Source organism: Podarcis cretensis (genome assembly GCF_951804945.1).
Source record: "Podarcis cretensis genome assembly, chromosome: 13".
Lineage (NCBI taxonomy): Eukaryota > Metazoa > Chordata > Lepidosauria > Squamata > Lacertidae > Podarcis > Podarcis cretensis.
In genome coordinates, this window is record NC_137182.1 from 17443104 (window position 1) to 17466856 (window position 23753).

The window sequence follows — 23753 nt, forward strand, 5'->3', positions numbered from 1 at the left end:
TCTGGTGAACCGGGTTCGTGTCTCCGCTCCTCCACATGTAGCTGCTGGGTGACCTTGGGCCAGTCACACTTCTCTGAAGTCTCTCAGCCTCACTCACCTCACAGAGTGTTTGTTGTGGGGGAGGAAGGGAAAGGAGAATGTTAGCTGCTTTGAGACTCCTTTGGGTAGTGATAAAGCGGGATATCAAATCCAAACTCCTCCTCTTCTTCTAACCTAACCTCTTGCCATTCATGTTGCAAATCCCACCATGCTATATCCTGTCCTTTTTCTGCCATTCCAGCCCCTTTCTCAGTGTAGGCAGTCAGACTTTGGCTCAAAGGGGATGGCTTGAGAACGTTGCCGACAGGGAGGAAGCGTGGTGCATGGTCCAGGAGGTTTTGGGGTCAGTATGATGGCCAAGGATCCTCAGATGGTTTAGCAGAAGCTGTGGTGTGCTGCCCCCAATAGAAAGATGGTGTATGAGTTTGTGTTTGTGTGGGCATTTGTGTGTTTCCAGGATGCAGCTGAGAAGAAGAGGCAACCCATCACTCTCCAAGCAACCTTCGCCTACCTGGGAGGGAAAGAACAATGATTCTCTTCTCTGGAGGTGGGAGGAGGGATTGGTGGGAAGAGAATGACACAGCTTAGAATGACACATCTATTGCCTGTGAAAGCTGATGGTCTGGAGGCAAATAAACACCAGCCCTAAAATCACAGGAGTTGCAGCCATTCAGTTAATAAAATTCAATAAAACTGTAAATCCAGTTTTGAAGCATGCTGGGCAAAAAATTTAAAAGTCTTCCGCTCTTACAAAGAAAAAGCAAGCAACACCTCCCACCCATGCAAAACAGTTGCCACCTGGCGAGTAACACTAAAGAGGACACTCCAAAAACAAGGCAATATGAATTGGGGGGGTGGGCTTTAGTGCTGGGGAACAGGGGGAGATTCTAGAAAATTGGGTGGAGGCCACTCACAGGAGCAGCCATCTGATTTTCCAGCTATGTTCCCCTTCAGCCCCCATGCCATGGTGCACCCCATTAAACAGGGTCCCCCCGCAACTGTTCGGAGAGCCTTTCTCGGTAGCTACCAGGGTTGGGAAGGTCACCTTCAGCTTGCTCCCTTCTGTATGTTAATCTATAGATCCAAGTCAGTATACTCTGCTCCAGCTTGCAAAATAATAATTATTACTATTTATTTATTTATTTATTTATTTATTTATTTATTTATATCTATCCCTCCCTTCCCCAGCCGAAGCCGGGCTCAGGGTGGCTAACAACAGTAAAAGTAATACAGCATTCTAAAATCAATTCATTCTAAAATCAATTCAAAATCAAATTAATGGCAACCATTGGGGTAGAGTTCTGTGAGGATTACCAAAGGAGGGGGTCAGGCTGTGCCTTGGCCAAAGGCCTGGTGGAACAACTCTGTCTTGCAGGGCCTGCAGAAAGATGTCAATGGCAGCAGGGGGAGCCTTTGAGGGGGCATGTGGGAAGCTGCCAAGGAAAGGAGAGGGTGGGAAAATCACTGCCCACCAATTTCTCCCACAAGAGGATCTCCGGATCCCACCCTGGAGCAGAATGTCAGTCCTAGCACCAGTGCAGTGCTCACACCTGGCCTCGTTCCCTTTCATCTGCCATCAGGCTCAGCTTGCAATAATCGGAGAAAAGGATGGTTCCTACTAATATCAACCTCCTTACCCAGCAGGCTCCTTCCTTCTTTGAAGCCGAGCAAGGAAATGGCTCGTCTCCACTAAGATTGTGTCATTCTATCCAGGTCTCTGAAGACCTCACCGTTCTTGTTGAGGCAAATCCTTTTAATTGAGTGTCTAAATTAACTGCTAAAAATACATCCCACAGCTGCTGCATTGGAATATCGCTGACAAGAAATTGCAGTCGGGGAGAGAGAGGAGAGGACAGGCTAAGAAGCACAGGCCTGCTTGAAAAATAACCCAAAAGGTTAACCTTGTTTTGAATGAGACCTAGAAATGGGAAGTAGAGAATGACCCAACAGCCATGCCCACAGGCAGAATGGCTTGTTCTGTTTATTTAATATATCCAACTCTTCCTCCAGGGCAACTGGAAAAGTGTTGGTCGCTTCCTCATCACATTGTGAAGAAGGAACAATAAGAGTCTGGTGGCACCTTAAAAGCTTAACGTGTTTTTGCAGCCTGAGTTTTTGTGGACTAGAGCCCATTCGGTCCTAAGTTGAAACATGTTATGTGTGCAGTGCACACTCCTGTCCCTATACAGTACATAAGGTAAAGGGACCCCTGACCATTAGGTCCAGTCGTGGCCGACTCTGGGGTTGTGTGCTCATCTCGCTTTATTGGCCGAGGGAGCCGGCGTACAGCTTCCAGGTCATGTGGCCAGCATGACTAAGCCGCTTCTGGCGAACCAGAGCAGCGCATGGAAACGCCATTTACCTTCCCCATTTATCTACTTGCAGTTTGATGTGATTTCGAACTGCTAGGTTGGCAGGAGCTGGGACTGAGCAACGGGAGCTCACCCTGTCACGGGGATTCGTACCGCCGACCTTCTGATCGGCAAGTCCTAGGCTCTGTGGACAGCGCCATCCGCGTCCCTATACAGTACATACATGCGTGAAAATAGTGGATGGAAAAGTTTGCCATCAGGGCATACTGGATCAAAAGGGCATGGAAGGTGGCGCTGCAGTAAGTCTGACACATTTCTGTGTGAAACCAAAATGGAGGATAAGAATCTTGTTCACAGCAGCAGCAACTGATGACAATACAGTCCTTATTGCTATTCTAATTTGCCATCTGAAGTCAGCCCATTATAGGTGACAAATATACCTTCAGTCTTGAATGAGTCTGGCATCAATGGAATCAAGTTGAAGTTTACTGAATTCTAGTCCCCCTTTGAAGTCTTCTTGTTGAAGTAGCTAACTTTGAGGTCAGCAGCCTATCCTGAGTAGACAGAGTTCATTCCATATTGTTGGTGCGCTATCCAATCGAATCTACCCTCCAAGCACATGTTACTGAATAACTAAGCTATTCATTACGTCTGGATCTCTGTCTACACGTTTTCTAGTTTGTGTAGTATATGTACTTAATTCTTACTCATTAGACACATATGTCTTATAGTCTGATTTACAGTGGTGCCTCGCAAGACGAAAATAATCCATTCCGTGAGTCTCTTCATCTAGCGGTTTTTTCGTCTTGCGAAGCATCCCTATTAGCAGCTTAGCGGATTAGCGCTATTAGCGGCTAAGCGGCTATTAGCGGCTTAGCGGCTTAGAAAAAGGGGGGGAAGGGGAAAAACTCGCAAGACTCGCAAAATGTTTTCGTCTTGCGAAGCAAGCCCATAGGGAAATTCGTCTTGCGAAGCACCTCGAAAAACGGAAAACCCTTTAGTCTAGCGGGTTTTTCGTCTTGGGAGGCATTCGTCTTGCGGGGCCCCACTGTATTGGGAACTAGGACTGAATCTCGTGACCTTGCTCACATGTGCTGGAGTTCAAAATAGTAAACACTCGTGTTTTCAGGAAGCAAGACATGTGCTGTAATCATTCTAAAAATGAATGCAGTGATTACATCCAAATGTAAAATTTTGCACTTACTGCAAGAATATACCATATTTACTCGAATCTAATGCTCACCCTTTTTGGCCAAATTACGTTGCGAAAATTGAGATGCGCATTTGATTCAATGGCACCTTCACATTTCGCCAGTAGATACTTTTTTTGGTTTCAAGGTTCTGAAAATTGAGGTGCGCATTAGATTCGATGCCTCATTAGACTCGAGTAAGTAGGGTAGATTGCATTTTGACGTAGATGTGAATGGCAACTGCGAAGGTAAAAGGAATGCATCTTATGTAGTGGGCAGGGTTATCTCCCCTTTTCTAATAGACTTTTGTCACATAGAAAATGGGAGGCATTAACAATAAAGGCTCTGCCTCCTCACCACTGCTGGGTTCTATATGTTACCAGTGCTAACGTTGGGAAGGCATGTAGCTCCTTGACAGCTCCACGTGGCAACCAATCTGGCTGAACACAAATGGACACAGTGGACGTGATGTAGTGCTGCTGACATGTGGATGACATGTGAATGCGGCAGCTAGACTGGTGACTGGGAGCGGTGGCCAAGACCACATAACACCGGTCTTGAAAGATCTACATTGGCTCCCAGTACGTTTCCGAGCACAATTCAAAGTGTTGGTGCTGACCTTGAAAGCCCTAAACGGCCTTGGTCCAGTATACCTGAAGGAGCGTCTCCACCCCCATCGTTCTGCCTGGATACTGAGGTCCAGCGCCAAGGGCCTTCTGGCGGTTCCCTCGCTGCGAGAAGCTAAGTTACAGGGAACCAGACAGAGGGCCTTCTCAGTAGTGGCACCCACCCTGTGGAACGTCCCCCCACCAGCTGCCACAGAGAACAACTACCAGACTTTTAGAAGACATCTAAAGGCAGCCCTGTTTAGGGAAGCTTTTAATGTTTAACAGACTATTGTATTTTAATATTTTGTTGGAAGCTGCCCAGAATGGCTAGGGAAACCCAGCCAGATGGGCGGGAAATAAATAAATAAATAAATAATTATTATTACTATTTTGCATACCCTAAGGGAATATAATATAAACACTTCTCTGGGACTGGATGGCAGGCAGACGAGTGAGTCAGAGGAGGAAAAGGGTGGAGAATTGAGGGAACCCTGAGAAGCGCAGCAGGAGAGTCAGCGATAGTGCATTGGATTGGAATGGTTGGGTATTGGGGCTGAAGGGAAAAGGGATACCTGAAGAAAACAAAACCTGGAGAGGAGGGGAGAGGAAGGGAAGGGATCTTTTTCTTCTTTGGCAATCACTCATAGCCGAGTAAGATTGTCTTCCATAAACACAGTTTTAACAATGAGTCCGTAAGTGACTGTGGAGGCCAATTCTGGACCCACACATCCTTCCACAGCGGGGACATTGGTTCCCAGGTGGGAGTTGCAACAAATAGGGACATCCTATTCTGTTGTTGTTGTTGTTGTTATAATACCCCACCCATCTGACTGGGTTTCCCCAGCCACTCTGGGTGGCTCCCAACATATTTAAAGCATCAGAAAACATTAAACATTAAAAAAAACTTCCCTATACAGGGCTGCCTTCAGATGTCTTCTAAAGGTTGTCTAGTTACTTATCTCCTTGGCTCAGGGGTCACGTAACTCCACACCCTCTAACATTTCTCTGATGAAAGTAGGGAAATCCTAAGGAAAAGCAAGACATTTTGGGATCAAATCAGAAACCAGGACGGCTTCTGTAAACCCGGGACTGTTCCTCCTGGAAAATGGGGACACTTGGAGGAAGAGTAGAGGAGGCAGGTTCCTTACACTACCCAAAAAAAGTGAGGTGGGCAGAGCCTTGAGTATGGCTACTGAGCTGGAATTAAGGAAGAAGTAGCACTCTTGAACCCTTTTTAATAAGAACATAAGGAGAATCCTCTTGGATTAGGACAAATGGCCTTCTAGCCCAGCATCCTGTTCTCTCATGGTGGCCCACCAGGTACCCACAAGCAAGACCTGAGTGCAACAATACTCTCCCCAACAAATATATAAAGGCCTACCGCCTGTGACAGTGGAAGTATAACAGACATAACTCCACCCTCAGTGAATTGGTCTAATACTTTTTGAAAAGTCTTCCGAATTGATACCCATTAACACATCCTGAGAAAGTGAATTCCATAGTTCAGTCATGCGCTGTGTGGAGAAGTATTTTGCTTTGTCTGCCCTGAATCTTCCTGGAATTCAGCTTCATTGAATGCCCCCTGGTGCTGGTATTATGAAAGCAGGGGATCATCATCTGCCTGATAAAAACACAGAAAGAAAACTGAGGTGCTTCATCCAGACTGCAGGATTGTAAGAGCAACCAAAAGAGGCAAGCAAGATAATGCCATGTAGATTGCAATATTCTAGATGACAAGAACAGGTTCTCCCCAAATTGTCCAAGTCCCCTAGGAGAGCCATTTTATCTTTTTAGTTGGGCTCCATCCAGCCACACTAATATCCTCATCACAGAGAAATCACTCCCTATTAACGACATGGGGAAGGATGTCAGAGCTGGGTCTCATGACAGGAGGCAAGGTCCTGGAAACAAGGCAAAATTGAGTGTAGTGACATAAGGCGAGGCTGATCTGTTGGAAGAAATAGCAGACGAGTCCTCATATAGCCCAGACTAGATAAATCTGAACTGAAAGCTTTCACAGAGCTCAGCCTTACCACCTGGCCTAATTTAGCCTATTGCTCTCCAAGTGCCTCATTTGCTGGTTTGGCTTGTTACCCTATACTCCAGCTAGAGCTTTTTGGTGGCATACAGGCTGAATGCATGCCTAGTATCTCTTAGGCTCCAGGTTTAAAACTTGCTGCAGACATGCTATAAAGTAGCCTGTACTCTAGCACTCCTGTTAGATTTTTCCATCATAAAAACTTTGCACCATAATTCTGTAAGAGAGAGAGAGAGAGAGGGATGTTGTTACAGTGCCAGTGTCCTAATGATGGGTAGGCAAACTAAGGCCCGGGGGCTGGATCCGGCCCAATCACCTTCTAAATCCAGCCCGTGGACGGTCCAGAAATCAGCGTGTTTTTACTTGAGTAGAATGTATTCTTTTATTTAAAATGCATCTCTGGGTTATTTGTGGGGCCTGCCTGGTGTTTTTACATGAGTAGAATGTGTGCTTTTATTTAAAATGCATCTCTGGGTTATTTGTTGTTGTTTAGTCGTTTAGTCGTGTCCGACTCTTCGTGACCCCATGGACCAGAGCACGCTAGGCACTCCTGTCTTCCACTGCCTCCCACAGTTTGGTCAAACTCATGCTGGTAGCTTCGAGAACACTATCCAACCATCTCGTCCTCTGTCGTCCCCTTCTCCTTGTGCCCTCCATCTTTCCCCACATCAGGGTCTTTTCCAGGGAGTCTTCTCTTCTCATGAGGTGGCCCAAGTACTGGAGCCTCAGCTTCAGGATCTGTCCTTCCAGTGAGCACTCAGGGCTGATTTCCTTCAGAATGGATAGGTTTGATCTTCTGGCTCCATCTTTGGGTTATTTGTAGGGCATAATAATTCATCCTTCCCCCCCCCCCCCTCAAAATATAGTCTGGCCTCCCACAAGGTCTGAGGGACTGGCCCCCTGCTGAAAAAGTTTACTGACCCCTGGTCCTAACCATCAGAAATGTAATAGGATTTGTTTTAATAATAATAAAAAAATTGAATCCCTTTCGCCTGCCTACACTGCAAGATGATCTCAGTGACAGTGATAAGTGTCGCTTGCTTACATATTTACATACAAAGGAAGACAGCAGAAAAAGCTTTGAGTGAGCATCCAAGAAGGAACAGCACATCACTGGTGGAGGAATACAATAACTTTGTTTTGTGTGGTTCAGGAATCCTGCAATAACATTTCTAATTCAGCCACTGCATTGAACTAAATTATGCACATGGGTACTCCCCCCCCCCTTTGCTCAGATTGAATTTGCTTTATTACCAACTACGTTTTGGGTGCTTTGATAGAACTTGCAGAATGTGGGATTTTGTGGTCCCCGTTTCCACCTCTCAATTCCTCATGGAACTATGAAGAAAGGAGTTTGGAGCTGTACTTAAACATGGAGACAGGAAAAGTCATGTGTCACCGTAGATTCCAGGACAAGAAGATCAGAAGCCTCTGGCTTTTATGAATTGTTCAAATTGAGCAAGGTTTTGCGTATGCATGCTTCATTTCCCATAATTCTACATTTGTTAACACTGGGAAGCAGGCAAGGAGTTATGCAAAGTGCTGGAATTGCTGTTTGGTGAGTCTCTGGCTTGGAAAATTTTGATCGAGCATTGCCACCTCGGCCGTGTTGTGGAGAGCCTGTGGGATGCTGGGCAATAGCCAAAGAGATCAGAGAGTGATCAGAAGCAGGTGACAAGATACAGAGAACAAGGAGCTCCTAAGTAGGTTTCCATGGTGGAGTAGGGCCAGACCAAGACATTTTGGCACCTTAGGCCATGGGTAGGCAAACTAAGGCCCGGGGGCCGGATCCGGCCCAGTCACCTTCTAAACCCGGCCTGGGAATCAGCGTGTTTTTACATGAGTAGAATGTGTCCTTTTATTTAAAATGCATCTCTGGGTTATTTGTGGCGCATAGGAATGTGTTCATTTTTTTCTCCAAAATATAGTCCGGCCGCCCACAAGGTCTGAGGGACAGTGGACCGGCCCCCTGCTGAAAAAGTTTGCTGACCCCTGGCTTAGGTGAACCACAAAATGGCATCCCCCCCCAGCTAGGGAAGATGGGGTGAGTGAATATTTACATTAGGGACATAGGCGCTGACTCCTGGGTGCCCAAGCACCCAGAAAATTGCCCATGACGGGACCAGGCACCACAAATTGTGTTGGCAGAGGCACACTGCATGGTGTGTACGTGTGACGTCAGTAAATGTGGGGGACAAATTTTGGTGGCGGATGCACAGGCACGCTGCAGGGGGAAAGTCCAAATTCCCATTATGATTCTTCTAGAAAGACGTCCCCAGATGTTGTACACGTGGTCATTTATAACTGACCAGTGAAGAAATCCAACAGAATAATGAAAGCAGAATCTGAAATGCAAGCAGGAATTCAAGCCATTGTAGGGGCTTCCCTGGATTTAGGAAATGGTTTACGTTGTAAATACCTGTTTAATTGTGACCAGAGAGACAGCATTGAACTAACCTTTCAGGATCCAGATGTATGGTATAAATTTTGCTCTCTAATTCATGTTTGCCAACAGAGAGCTGTTACTAGAATTAAAAGGTTGTCCGACTTCAGACTTCTTCTATTGATCCAAGTGCTATACAGTAACCCAGAAATGAGGGTCAGAGTAGGTTTAAATAGTGGTACTACTGGTGCTTTAAAATGTTTTATCAGTACAGTGGAACCTCAGAAGCTGAACACCTGTAAACTCAAATGTTTCAGCTCCTGAACGATCGGAAACTGGAAGTGATTGTTCTAGTTTTCGAATGATTTTCGGAAGCCAAACGTCCGGTGTGGCTTGTGCAGCTTCCTGCAGCCAATCGGAAGCCGCTCCTTGGAAGTCGAACATTTTGGAAGTCAAACAGACTTCCGGAATGGATTCCATTCAATTTCCAAGGTAAGACTGAACTGTTACTGCAGGTTTATCATGGCCTTTGGCTAGAACAATAAAGTTTTTAAAATTGAAAAAGTAAAACAAAACAAAACAAAACAAAACAAAACAAAACAAAACACATGTTCCACAAACTATGTAAGTAATGGTAGTCCCACCCTAGAGATTTGCTTTAGTCAATGGTGTTAGGCAGAAATTTCCTTCCAAACCTTACAATATGCCATATTTTTACGTGTATAAGATGCCCCCCATGTATAAGACGCCCCCTATTTTGGGGGACTCCGAATTAAGAAAACACCCCTCAGCACTACCCGTGTATAAGGTGAGCCCCAATTTAAAACCTGTTTTTTGGTTAAAAAAAAACAAACAAACATAGTCTTATACTTGGGAAAATACAGTAATTATGTATACATTCACTTCTAGCTAGTATTCTGCTTTATTGTGTGGGAGAGCCATGTTAGTGTGTTGGGATTGGAGTTGGACTAATGCTGAGGAGACCTTTCTCCCTTGAGCTTAGGCCGCTCAGTATCTCTCAGCCCATCACTGCCTCACAAGCCAGTTGGGAGGACCAAAAGGACAGGGGATAACCTTGGACGGGCAGTTGAGGTGGGTGAGGTAATATATAACAAATTATTACATGCTTGTTTGTCACTTTAAAACAAATAAATGAGAAACATTTTTTTTGGGGGGGGGGAGTTGTTGCCTGCTGTTCTCCAGATTTCCCTTCTGGGTGACTTTGGTATTAATTTGATCAGTACATGCCTGACGAAGCAAGCTGTAGTTTACCCCCCTGGAGTCAGAGCTGGTTCGGGGAACAGTTCCCTCTACAAAGACGGGAACAAATTTGTCCAATCTGCTAGAAAGAGGCCACTTGTGCCTTCCAGGCATCTTTGGGCCCGTTACACTACAATCTGTAGAAAAATGTGCACACTGAGATTTTTATTTTTTATTTTTTTAAAAATATTATGGTCTTTGATTCATTCTCTTCCTACTCCTTCTGGTTTAACACTGGAAAATAAAGTTAAATAAATAACAGAAGAATTCACCTACCTATGGAATTAGGGGGTGAAGAACGGAGCCGTCAACTGGTGGGAAAGGCAGAGTGTATGCTTTGAAGTGTTTTATTGCCAGTCATGATAGAAGCTGTGTATTGAAAGAAGAAGGGACTGTAGATGGCAAGGATCGCTGAAGGGTGCCCTGCATTACTCTGAGTATTTCACGTGCTCTGCCTTCACTTGAATAGTGCTGCCAATATCTCTTGTGCATTACACCCCCACCACCGCAGGAGTCGGTGGCAGATGTTATTTGACAGAAGCAAAAGTGATATACCCAGCATTAGAGGTATAAGAGGTATAACCCCAGTTGGTCCCCTACACAGTTGTGCCCCATATTTCAATCTGTGCATCTTGAGTTATATTCAAGTGAACCCATTAACGTTAAAGGACCTAAGTTGGTCATGCCCATAAATTTCAGTCGGGCTACTCTGAGCAGAATTGACGTTTGCTACAATCCTTTGTTAGCCAAAAGTGGGAGGGAGGGAGAAGAGAAGATAGATGCCATCAAGGTCATTCCCTTCTTCGTAGCTCAGTTGGGCCATTTAAGCCATGTTTGCACTGGGAAATCTCAGATTCAGGCCTTACACGGGTGGAATTTGAACAGAGAGTATTCAGGCCAGGAGGAGGACTGAAGGCCAAACTATACATTCATCTACATGGTTTCTGTTATGTAAACAGTGGGTATGAGGAAACCCTGAGCAGTTTTGGGACTGTAGGGTGTGGGGAAGGGAACCCCCTCCCTCCCCCAATCATGGCCTTGAGTAAAATAGCCTCTCTAACACTATAGTTTGCATTTTAAGGGAAACTGCCATGGGTCCACCCAAGATAGTGTACCAATTTCCCAGTTTCCCCAGTTCCTGTGGAGGGTTGCAGCTTGAGCATTTCTCCTGTCAGAAGCTGGAAACTTACTACTAGAAACCTGAACGTGGTGAGATCTCCTATTTCCTGGTCAGAGGAGTTCCTGGATGAGGCCGCAGGCTGTCGCTGTTCAACATTTTTTGTTGTTGTTACATTAAAGGTAAAGGTAAAGGTACCCCTGCCCGTACGGGCCAGTCGTGTCCGACTCTAGGGTTGTGCACCCATCTCACTTAAGAGGCCGGGGGCCAGACTTCCGGGTTAGCGCGATCGGCTAATGGCGGATTCCCTCCGAGCTCCGGAGGGAATCGGCTCTGCTGAAGACGGGTCCTACCGCGCCGGCGACACGGGGACCCTCAGAAACCGCAGGCGCGGAAGCCTGCGGACTTGGTGACTCGGTGGGCACCTTTAAGCGCCCTCCCTGACCCACGAAGAGCCTTTTTAAAGGCTACGGAGAGGGTACGGGGAGCGGCGTGGTGCTGAGAGTAGACCGCTACTTCAGTGGAGCGAAGCCGCGTGCCATGGCCAGACAGCGCTGACTTTTTTCCCAAAATTCGGACTGGAAACAAATAACCCGTGAGTAGAATGGAATTTGGACTTTAAAATCTATATCTTTGAATTCGGTACAACTGGGGGATGTGCTAAAGGGAAGTCCGCACCCCCCTATCTACAAACGATCTAAAGCAAGGATCGGTGGACTAAGGTGGAGAGTACTGTTTTTGGTGTTAGATAAAAAATATTTCCATGAGTTTGACAGAAGAAGTCTTTGTGCTGGAGAGAAAGTGAGGAGTTTTGGAAGCTTTTGTGTAACCCCCCCCTCCCGAACCCGGGAGCGTCCTGTGTGTGAGCCGGAGGAAAAAGAACAAGGAGTTTGATAGCTGTCAAAGGAGCTGTCAAACGGGCGGCTAAAATTTAAGAACTTTGTTATTTAATAACTTTCTGAACTAAAAGTGTTGCTTTTGGACTGAGGTGGCTGGAAACAACGTAGTCATAAACAACAAAGTAACGGGCTGTTGGAAAAGGACTATCAAGCAACTGTAATCCCCCTAGGGGGAACTAGAGACATTACAATGGCTGCAGAGGGAAAATTACTGGTAGAGATAGAAAGAATGTTTTTTCTCGTGGGAATCCTGCAAGAGCAGAGTACGGCTATGAACAAAGAACTTATGACCTTGAATTCCAAAACAAACGACTCTGCTGAATGCATAAAGGATTTGCCTGATAAGGAATCTGCAGCTGAACCAGAAAAAACTTTTTTGGAACCGGTGGAGAGAAAAGAAGGAATGGAAAAAGTGCAGGAAAATATCAATCAGAAGCCCATATTGTCAGGAAATAAAGAAGAAGATCTTTGGATTACAAATCTGCGAAAGATGAGAAAGATGAAGGAGGAAGTCCCGGGAGCACTTGGAATATTGGAATTCAAAAGAGTAAAGAAATATGATTGGGACTTCCTCCTTGAGTATGGGAGATCAACTGACTTTTTGCAGCAACTGCTATTAAGTATCTTGGATGGAAGAAAATATGATGTGACTGAGATAGAATTCCTTCGAGACCTGAGGACCAACAAAAAGGGCTACCAACAAAATCGGCAGAGAGAGACTGACAGAGACTTGAAGGCCTCTGATGTGAGGAATCCGGGCTAGGATAATTGCTTGGGAAGGGATGGAAACTGGGGTAGGGAGGGAGGGGAGAACAGAATTTCAAAATTTTATGATTTTTGTATTTGGCCATTATGACATATAATTAACAAAAATACAAAGGGAGAAATTCGTGGAAGGGTAATTAGGTCGACCTTAGAAAAAAAAAGATTTAATGTTTAAAAGAGAATTGGATAAATTAAATTTGGATAAGTAAAAAGGATTAAGTTTAAAAATAACAATAATATGTTAAAGATGGGAGATAAGAACTTGCTGAACTAATTTTTGGAATTGGGATGTATGAAGAGGGGGTGGGGGGAAGTCAGGGAAAGGGGGTAATGAAAATAAGAGTTTAAAAATATATATGTTTTGTTTTTGTTTTTGTTTTATAAAATGTGAAAACCTAATAAAAATTTTATAAAAAAAAAAAAAGAGGCCGGGGGCCAGCGCTGTCCGGAGACACTTTCCGGGTCACGTGGCCAGCGTGACGAAGCTGCTCTGGCAAGCCAGCATCAGCGCAGCACACGGAAACGCCATTTACATTCCCGCTATAAAGCGGTACCTATTTATCTACTTGCACTTAGGGGTACTTTCAAACTTCTAGGTGGGCAGGAGCTGGGACCGAAAGACGGGAGCTCACCCCGCCGTGGAGATTCGAACCACCGACCATGCGATTGGCAAGTCCTAGGCTCTGTGGTTTAACCCACAGCGCCACCCGCATTGTTGTTACATTACTGCTGTGCAAATTGCTTGACTCCATAAAACATAATGAAATATGGCCAAACACGGTTTGACCCTATGGCTCATAATCACCACACTGGACCTAGAGACCTGAGGCATACTTACACTCCTACTTGAGTAGACTCACTTCTACCTGGCCTGGCCCCAAACTCAGCACATAGGAACAGAGCCCGATGGATCAGAACAGTGGCCCATGTAGTCCAGCATCTGTTCTTACTGTGACCAACCAAGATGCCTGTGGGAGATTTTTAAGCAGGACCTGAGCACAAGGGCAGTCTCCCTTCCTGTGGTTTCCAGCAATTGGTATTCAGAAGCAGATGAAGTTGTCCTACAGGTTCTTATCATTTAAACAAAAACTGAAAACACTGTTTGCGGATAAACTGTGGTAAAGCTGAAGAGTCAAATTATCTTTTTCCCCCATTCTTTTTTTATTGTTGATATAGACTAATGTTTATTATAGTTACTATTTTTTATGTTGATTGTATATCATGGAGGTTGTTGTTAGCTACACTGGGCTCCTATGGGAGGAAGGGTAGGATGTACGCATTAAGAAATGGTAGTAATAAGGAAGTTTGTATGGAGCAGGAAAAAGGGAGCTACAGTGAAGCTTGGGAAACCCTTGAGATGTGATCTCTCCTCCCCAACCCAGACTGTGCTGGCCTTGTGGATAGATGCGACTGGCCTCTGAATAGTTTTCCTAAATTGCAATCCCTTCCCTTCCATTCAAGGGGTCTTGGACCAGAAGGCACATTTTGAATTTTGAGAGAGTGGGCGCCAGTCACAAAATGGCTACCGTGGCATAACACAAAATTAGAAGTACAGTGGTACCTTGGGTTACATACTCTTCAGGTTACAGACTCTGCTAACCCAGAAATATTACCTCGGGTTAAGAACTTTGCTTTAGGATGAGAACAGAAATCGTGCAGCGGCAGTGCAGCGGCAGCAGGAGGCCCCATTAGCTAAAGTGGTACTTCAGGTTAAGAACAGTTTCAGGTTAAGAACAGACCTCCAGTATGAATTAAGATCTTAACCCGAGGTACCACTGTATAGTAATTGCTTCTCCCTCCTCCCCGGGACAACTTCAAGCTTGCCATGGAAGTCAGCTGTGTCCTGCTGGTTCAGATTGTGCAGATCACACAACATTGATTTCCCCACGCTACTGCACAAAATACACAAAGTGTTGCAGCTGTATTTTCTAGTACCAAGAAAAATACACATCTCTTTCTCTCAGTCCTCCCTCTCTCACACAGCTAAGCACAGAATGCAAAAAATTAAAATCTCTCCCCTTTTTTCTGCTTAAGTGCATCTCTCTCAATCAGACACATAGAGCATGTTTGAGCAACCCATTCACCCCAATTCAGAAAAGCCTCTCGACAAGCAAAGGAAACAACAACAACATTTTTTTATTTATACCCCAGCCATTCTGGGTGGCTTCCAACACACATAAAAATAACAATAAAACCTCAAACATTAATAGTAACAATCTGATCCAATATAAAAGTCACAGTAACAATAATGTAGAAGTCACAATGCCTGCCATTAAATAAATGTTTACCGACCTGGTGCCCAAGGGCACCAGTGAATGCCTTTGGAGGTTTCGGGTTGGCAATCGCTGCTCTATTCATATGTATGGAAGCTGGAAAAGGGGCAGGAATTAGGAAAGGCCTTGAAGGACCTTGAGAGCCCCTCACACCTTGCCAAATGCAACAGAACGTTGGGGCAAGGACAGCAAAATTAAATGACCTTTAGGGCAGAAAAATACGTTGTGTTTACCTTGTATGCAGTGGCCTCTCTATGGTGCAGGTCACCAACAATTTGTGTTTTACAAAGGAACAACATACTGGGAAAGGTTCAGAGAGGAACTTTTAAGGAGGACACGCTGGATCTAAGAAAGAAAACTGTTTAAAGGGAAGACAGAAGAAGCTGGGTATGGCCAGCCTAGAAGAAAGAAAAACAGTAAGATATTATGTTGGCCATTTTCAGTTATGGAAATAGATGCTAGTTAAAAAGAGCAAGGGGAAAGCAGCTGCTCACACTTTCCCTTTGGATGCGTGGCTTGAATAGTTTGTGTATATATCCACCCAAGACAGCGAAGTACATTCCTTACAGTTAATTGCTTTCCTTTCCTTACGGAGTACGTAATCCACCAAGTGATCACTTTCCATCTCTGTAGCTAGCAGGACAGCAGAAGTGGGCAGTTACAGGGCAAGCAATTAGCATCAGTATGGTTGCACTAATCTTGCTTTCAAAAATCTGGTTGCTGCATGGCCAAGACCAAGGCCAAGACTGTGTAAAATTAAAATTTAAAGCAGCGTCTCTGGAACTTCTAAAATGGCCTTTTTCTGAATTAAAAATTGAAGGCACACTTCACTCCATACCCTCCAACATTTCTCCGATGAAAATGTTGTTGTTGTTTAGTCGTTTAGTCATGTCCGACTCTTCGTGACCCCATGGACCAGAGCACGCCAGGCACTCCTGTCTTCCACTGCCTCCCGCAGTTTGGTCAAACTCATGCTGGTAGCTTCGAGAAAACTATCCAACCACCTCGTCCTCTGTCGTCCCCTTCTCCCCAATGAAAATAGGGATGTCCATTAACACCTCCCTCGTTCTCTTAGAATGGCAAAGGTGCCAGAACTGAGTTCTGGTGAGTTCCAGCTGAAAAACAGCCCTGGGGATGTTCTATTCCATACCCTCCAACATTTAGCCAAGTATTTAAAGACCTGTCACATGGAAGATGGAGCAAGCTTGTTTTTTCCTGCTCCGGAAGCTAGGACCAGGACCAATGGCTTCGAGTGACAAGAAAGGAGATTCCATCTAACATCTGGAAGAACTTCCTGACAGTCATGGAGGCTTTGGTTGAGATTTCTGTATTGCAGGCGTTCGGACTAGATGGCCCTTGGGGTCCCTTCCATCTCTACAGTTCTGTGATTCCAGGTGAACACAGAACAAAAGACACTGTCTTAAGTTATTTATTTATTTATTTCCATTTCATTTATTAAATTGGCAACCACCCTTCATCCTTAGATCTCATGGCGGCTCACAGCATCAATTACATTGAGTCAGACCCTCAGTCCTCCTAGCTCAGTACTGCGCGCAGAGACTGGTAGCAGTTATTTAGGATTTCAGGCAAGAGCCTTTCCTAGAGATCAGGTGCCAGGAGTTGAACGTGGGATCTTTTGCATCTGCAAGGTAGCCAACAGCAGAAAGCGATTACAGATGGCATGACAGAAAAATCACATGCAGTGAGCAGCTTATTCTCCTGTGCGTATACGTTTATTGGGCTTACTTATTTCATATGGCAAACTAAAGGTAAAGGACGACTATGGGGGTGTGGCGCTCATCTCACTTTCAGGCCAAGGGAGCTGGTGTTCGTCTGCTGACAGCTTTCCGGGTCATGTGGCCAGCATGACTAAACCGTTTCTGGTGCAATGGGACACCATGACGGAAACCAGAGCGCACAGAAACGCCATTCCCACCGCGATGGTACCTATTTATCTACTTGCACTGGTGTGCTTTCAAACTGCTCGGTTGGCAGGAGCTGGGGACAGAGCAATGGGAGCTCACCCCGTCGCAGGGACTTGAACCGCCAATCTTCCGATTGGCAAGCCCAAGAGGCTTAGTGGTTTAGACCACAGCACCACCCACTATCCCTATATATGGCAAACTAGCACTTCTCTCGCACCACCCCATTTGTGAATGATGCAACGTATACAGGTCTCTTTCTCATTCTACTCTGTTTCCTCTTAAACTCATGGTATTTCTTATCTCCCTTCTCTTCTTGCCTCTTAGGTCCAGCCAGCCACAATAGCTCCCTCTTGACATCGCTCCCCATCCCAGGACGGTCCCTGCATTCGCCGCTGGACATCAAGCATTTCCTGACCTTCCGCTTCAATGGGGCCCCCCAGCTCAACCTCTTCCCCAACTTCAACACGGTGAGTTTGTTACTTGACCTGGTCTAAATTTTACTGAGGAGGAGGCATCCTGCTCGACCAGAGAGGTTACCAGAGAGCTTTCCCCATCTGCGGAGGGCTAACTGCAAAACTGTCCTACATCTCCCGGGTCAAAACGTGCAACGGAATCGCCGCTTGCCCCACCGTGTGATCGCTGATGTGTCCCTGCTTTCTTCCGGCCTCCTTTGCTTGGTTCAATTTCATAATTTCTCCTGCTGATCTGCTGACTTCAAGGTCACCCAGAACACACATGCTCAGGGCTGGTGTTATGTGCGGTATCTATAGAAATACTGCAAGTGCAGGATGCCTCCACACACCCGCTCACGCCCATCAAGTTATGCCAGCCTTCTTTCGTTACAGTTGGGAAGCTTAAGCTGTCCGACTACACTTAACAAGGGACGTGAAGGTCACTGAGGATTGTTATGATGCCATGGGAATGGTCATTTGATAAGGTTGCCACTGTTGGGTGGTCTTTTGGTGGTCAGGAGATAGCTGGGGATTCCCAGAAAGGTGTGTTCAACTCACTTTTCTCTTCCATTGATTTCCTGGAAATTTTTGTGCTGTGTTTCCTTTGCAAATTTAGTTTTCCTTGTGTTATATGGAAGGTGGAAATAATAGAAGATTATCAACCCCCAGAAAGTCTAAAAATAGGGAGAAGGTGCTCTCCAAGTGGAGTCATGCTTCCATTTTCTTGAGTGTCTTTCATAAGGATAGGAGTAGCTGCTGTGCTTCACCATACCAATGGCCCATCCTGTTTCCCTGTGGACAGATGTTTCCAAGAAGCCTGTGAGCAATGCGTTAACTTAACAGCTCTCTCCTGTTTTTGTCCCTAGCACTTGATATTCAGAGATACTCTGAACATGGAGGTTTTATTCAGCAGTCATGGCTAATGGCCATTGGTAGACTCGCCCTCCATTTATTTATCTGCTCCAGTTTTAAATCACCACATATTTTGATAGAAAAATCTGTAAGTGTTGTGTGAAGAAGTATTCCGCCAATCGGTTTAATTGAGTGACCCTAATTTCATCCATCTCAAACACAAATGCTGATTTTTTTGTCAATTCCCAGACAAAGCAGAGCACATCCAAAGTAGTTGGGTGGGAGACTCGCATGCCAGATACTCCAAACAGCCGACATCCCCTTGGTTTCTGAATCATGACAGATCACAGAATTTCATCTTTTTCTTAACCCCCTCACCCCTTGCTCTCTAACATCTATTTGAAACCACTGGGTGAAACTAGCCACAGATATGAGATGAAGTGATGACATCTATCTTTATTTTACATGCCTTTTTTGACCACACTCTAGGGGGGCAGTGGAAACCTTGAACATTGTCAGCTCTTAGATACTGGACTATGCAGCAAAACAAGATGAAACTTAATCCAGATTAGATAAAACAATTGTTGGCTGGGGGTGGAGAATTTGATAATCCAGGTATAGGTGTTCAGTTCATTTTGAATGAGGTTGCACAAGTTCACAGCCTGAGGTGCTACTTGAATTGGATGGTCCGTTGGTGCAGTGAGTAGCAGTACATTTTTACCAGCTTTGGCTGATGTGATTTCCTGTAAGAATTAGAGCTGGCCATAGTCATTCATATTGTAGCACTCTCCAGATTGAACTACTGTCAAGTGCTCTGTGTGGGGTTGCCCTTAACAGACCTGGAAACTTAAAACTGGTGCGAGTTGTCTGGGGCCAGACAGTTGGCACAGTCTGTTGCTGTTTGTTCTGCCCTGATTACTTACTGGTTTCCAGGTTCAATTTGAGGTGCTAGTTCTTACCTTTAAAACCTACATGACTTGATACATGGATACCTTTTGGACCATATAGTCTTCTCTCCCTCCTCCTCCCATGCACCCAATGTAACATCTGAGGTCCTGCTCTGTCCCCCCCCCCCCCCCGAATTTAGTACACCAGCCATTCACGAGGAGCATGGTCTCTTGGGTTGTGGTGGTGAGCAACTAAGGAATGTCCTTTCCACCGAGGTCCACCTGACCCCATACTGAAATTTTAGGTGCCTGGCTGGAGCCTGTCTTTTCTCTAAAGGACTTTGGTGTCATCTAACTGCTGGTTCAGTTTCCTTTCTCTCTGTTCCAGTGGATTCTATGTCCACCTTTTATTGATCTGCCTGTTGATGTGGTTCCTTTGTTGGGTCTGCTGTTGTCAGTGGCTTCTGTTACTATTTGTTTTTCTGTTTTGTGTTCTTGAAAATTGGTTATTGTTTTGCTGTCACTATTTTTGCAAGAGGGATTCAAGTACCTACCTACTGCAAATTTAGATTTGCACAGTTCAAGTGGATTAAAGTGCTCTGTTACCCCAGCACAACAAATCCACTTTTAAAAAGAAATGGACTTTATACAGTTTGGAAATGACAGGGAAATGCGTTGAAAAATGTGGGGTTACATATGAACACCGGCAAGTAAATTGGGAGGGATGCAGGACAAATACTTCCTGTCATATACCTGATCTGCAAACAAATCGGAACATATGCTGAACAGAGGCCAAACATAATCTAGCTCATGGGTAGAACAACTAAGGCCCAGGGGCCGGGGCCGGCCCAATCGCCTTCTAAATCCGGCCCGCGGACGGTCCGAGAATCAGCGTGTTTTTACATAAGTAGAATGTGTCTTTTTATTTAAAATGCATCTCTGGGTTATTTGTGGGGCATAGGAATTTGTTCTCCCCCCCCCAAAAAAAATATATAGTCCGGCCCCCCACAAGGTCTGAGGGACAGTGGACCGGCTGCCTGCTGAAAAAGTTTGCTGGCCCTTGATCTAGCCCCTCTGCATAAGCTTAACACAATCTATCAGGATGAATGCCAAATAAACAGGTTATCTGAAGGAGCCCTTAGCCACTTCTGTTTCTTCTGAGGGCCCCTCCAAACATCCTTTTTATTGTGCATTCATAATGATTTGTGTTCATGATGCTATCAGGGAGGTCACACACAATCCTGCTTTCAATACTGTTGGCGCCTGCAGAGGTTTTATGACAGTCATGCTGCTTCATTTCCAATCAGTGCCTATCCTGTAGATTTCCTGCTGAAATCCTGTAGCTTCTTATGCCACAAATGTTCTGGCTTATTTTGGTTCTCCTTTTGTTGCGCCATAGTGCCTCCACACAGCAACAATGTGGTAGCATCAGGGAAGCATTGCAGAACAAAAGAAAGCAGAATAAATCCCCCACTATGATGTACTGTCGTTGTGTCCTGAACACGTTGCAGAGGACACTCACAATAAAACACCGGTCTGGAGGGGCCCTGAATTAGAATGTGAGATATAAATTGAAAGAGAAGGAAGGATGGAAATGTTGCTTAATGGAACACTGAGGACCACAACATTTGTGTTCCTTGCTTGCTTTGCTTCTGGAAATCTGAACTGCATTCATTCTGCCTTCTTCCTCTGCCTAATCTGCTGCAAGGACATACTGAAGATTTTTTCTGGCAGCTGGGACTCCTATCTAGATGTTAAGGTAACAATATAATGTCCTTAAGCGGTGCCCTACTGCTGCTGCATACCAAACTGGAAGGAGGCTCCTGCAGGATCATCTCCTCAACCTCCTGTGCCTCAAGGCAGAATACCTGTTCCAAGCAAAGCTGAATAAACAAAGCCCCTGATCGTTCTGATTGCTTTGCTTTGCAAAAACATTCCAAGCTAATCAAAAATAATTTGTGTTTTAAGGTTTTCCAGGGCCTCCTCCCCAGATTTTGTGATCGTGGTATGGTACCTTCCCCTTGCAGCCTTCTCCCTTTTCTTCCTCTGACCCCTCATTGCCATCCCATCACCAGCCCCCTGGCTCTGAGCCTTCTTCCCTTGGGGGTTCCCTACCTGGAGCCTCCCAGCACTCCTTTGCATCCAGCCAGTCCATGACGGAAGGGAATCTAAGGAACTCACCCAAGATTTCTTAAAGGAAATCAAATGTGAAATTGCTTGTCTCCTAACAAAAACAATATAAATTAGCAGCCACGCAATAAGAAGGCAGGTTCTTTTATCGATCAGTAATTGGTTAAGGAATAGGAAGCAGAGAGTAGGAATATATGGAAAGCTATCTCAGTGGTCAGGACGCAGGTGGCGCTGTGGGTTAAACCACAGAGCCTAGGACTTGCCGATCAGAAGGTCAGTGGTTCGAATCCCCGTGACAGGGTGAGCTCCCGTTGCTCGGTTCCTGCTCCTGCCAACCTAGCACGTCAAAAGTCAAGTAGATAAATAGGTAGCGCTCCGGCGGGAAGGTAGTAGATAAACAGGTACCACTCCGGTGGGAAGGTAAATGGCATTTCCATGCGCTGCTCTGGTTCGCCAGAAGCGGCTTAGTCATGCTGGCCACATGACCTGGAAGCTGTACGCCGGCTCCCTCAGCCAATAAAGCGAGATGAGCGCCGCAACCCCAGAGTCTGTCACGACTGGACCTAACTGTCAGGGCCCCTTTACCTTTACCTTTATCTCAGTGGTAAGAGGTGGGGTCCCCCAAAGATATGTATTCTGACCGGTGCTTTTTAACTTGATCTGGAGTTATGGTGAGCAGTGACATGAGGTGGCCTAATTTCTTGATGACATCAAATTATTCAGGGTGCTAAAAACAAAAAGAGGTCATGAAGTGTCCCTAAAGAATCTGTTAAAACTGGGTAAATGGGCGACATTATGGCAAATGTGATTCAGTGCCAGTAAGTGTGAAATGATGCACCGTGAGGGCAAAACATCCTCATTTTTCATAGGCGCTGATGCTGTCCAAGCTGAAGGTGTGTGACCAGGAAAGAGAGATTGGGGTGGTGGTGGGTAGCTCAAGGAAAATATTGACCTGCGTTAAGCAGCTGTGAAAAAGGTTGAACAGCATTCTGAGTGCCAGGGCCTCATGATAATTGCTTCCAAATTCTTCTTGATACCCACAGTGAAGAACCCAGTGAAGGCCACTTCTCTCCTCACCGATGTTGCCATGAAAAGTGGGGAATGGATGGAAGCAACTACTCTGGCTAATTTTGAGCTGAGCCTCAATTTTGGAGTGGTGGGCCTTGACTCCTAAGTAGCCCAGCAGTTCTGAACTGGGAAGTTCGTCTTCCAAACTTCGTTGGCATCACTTTTGCTTTTCTTTTATTTCAGATTTCCCCTTTATTTAATCCACCCACCCAGCACTAAAAAATAAAATGGTGGTGGTGCTTATCTGATCTATTGTTAACTGGTATGCAAACCCATCTCTTGATCCTGACCCACAAGCTGCAGACTACTAGCATACATAAACCTTCCAAGCTCCAGTGGTTCTATGGAAACTATTCATTTCCAAACAAACAATTCCATGCTAGGAAGGTGTCCTGAAGTTCTCTCAGATGTGCAAAGCTCTTGAAGATTTAACAGCCACTTGCAAAAAGGCACAGTTTGAACCCCTCCTGTCTCTCTCTCTCTTTGCTTACCCATCTCTGACCTCCAGAGACTTGACAGGAAGTTCAGCGCCACAGTCTCTATTTATATATCGGTGGGAACATCCCAGGGATAAAACAGAAGTAATTCGAGTCAATGCAAATTGGTTATAAAGCAGAGATATAGGATTTTATTTTTTTATTTTTTTAAACCACTCGGAATACACTGCCCTCAAAATACGCTCTTCGGTTTTCAGACAGTTCTCTCCCTTAGCTGGGAGGTGCAGAAAGATCTTTCCAGCAAACCTTCTGGAATAAGCACATCAAGGGCAGGAGAAATTGGTAGGTAGGTCCCAACTGCAATCTGTTGGAACGCACCTGATGTTTTAAGTTTTTCCCTTCAAGGTAAATTAGGAGAGCCATTGCCTGTGCTGTGCTTTCTTGAATTGGGATTTTGCATATATAGGTAGAGAGAGTGTAGCTGCCTGCCTGGTTGTTTTAAAAATGGGAGTGTTTGGATTCTCAAGCAACCGTGAAGCATCATCAGTGCTTGGGATTCATTGGCTGAATGGTTTGTTCTCCAAGGGGGAGCGGGGGCAGTATGTCAGCTCCCAATTGAGCTTGCTGTTAGGGTCAAGGAACTAGACTGGGAAATCTCAGCAGGCTTGCATGGTCCCATGGATAGGCTATTGACACTTCATTTGGGTGCATAGTTTGGGCACCTTTAGGAAAGGCTATGAGCATCCCTGTTGATCCCATATCCCAATGGCACACTGAATTGGACCAACCGATCCCAGTAGCTATCTTGATCTCTGATGCTAGAACTCAGTATTGCCTCAAATTGGCAACGGTGACTAGAAATGATGAAAATTTGCAAAGAGCATATTTGTGATTGTTGGTGAAACCTTGCTCTAGGTCTCTTTGCTGCATGTTCTATAATATTGTGTGTGTGTGTGTGTGTGCGCGCACACACACATACACACACACACACGCACGCATGTAATTGTGAAAGGGGCCCTTTTATGCGTTGCACAACTGCTTTGGACCCAGCCACCCAGAAAAATCTGTCAGGCCACCTCGCTTCTAGCTCCCATGTTGTAAAAGCCTCCTCATTCACC

General features: G+C 45.4%; 1 protein-coding gene across 9 annotated transcripts in view; it reads left to right on the plus strand.

Annotated features, from left to right (window-relative positions):
• ZNF385C (zinc finger protein 385C) overlaps window positions 1-23753 on the plus strand; it is a 158680-nt gene that overhangs the window by 113718 nt on the left and 21209 nt on the right. For all 9 annotated transcript variants that reach the window (XM_079949646.1, XM_079949645.1, XM_079949643.1 and 6 more), the window contains one exon: window positions 17134-17276. In XM_079949646.1, coding sequence (XP_079805772.1) covers window positions 17134-17276 — 143 coding nt within the window. The remainder of the gene's footprint in view (window positions 1-17133; window positions 17277-23753) is intronic.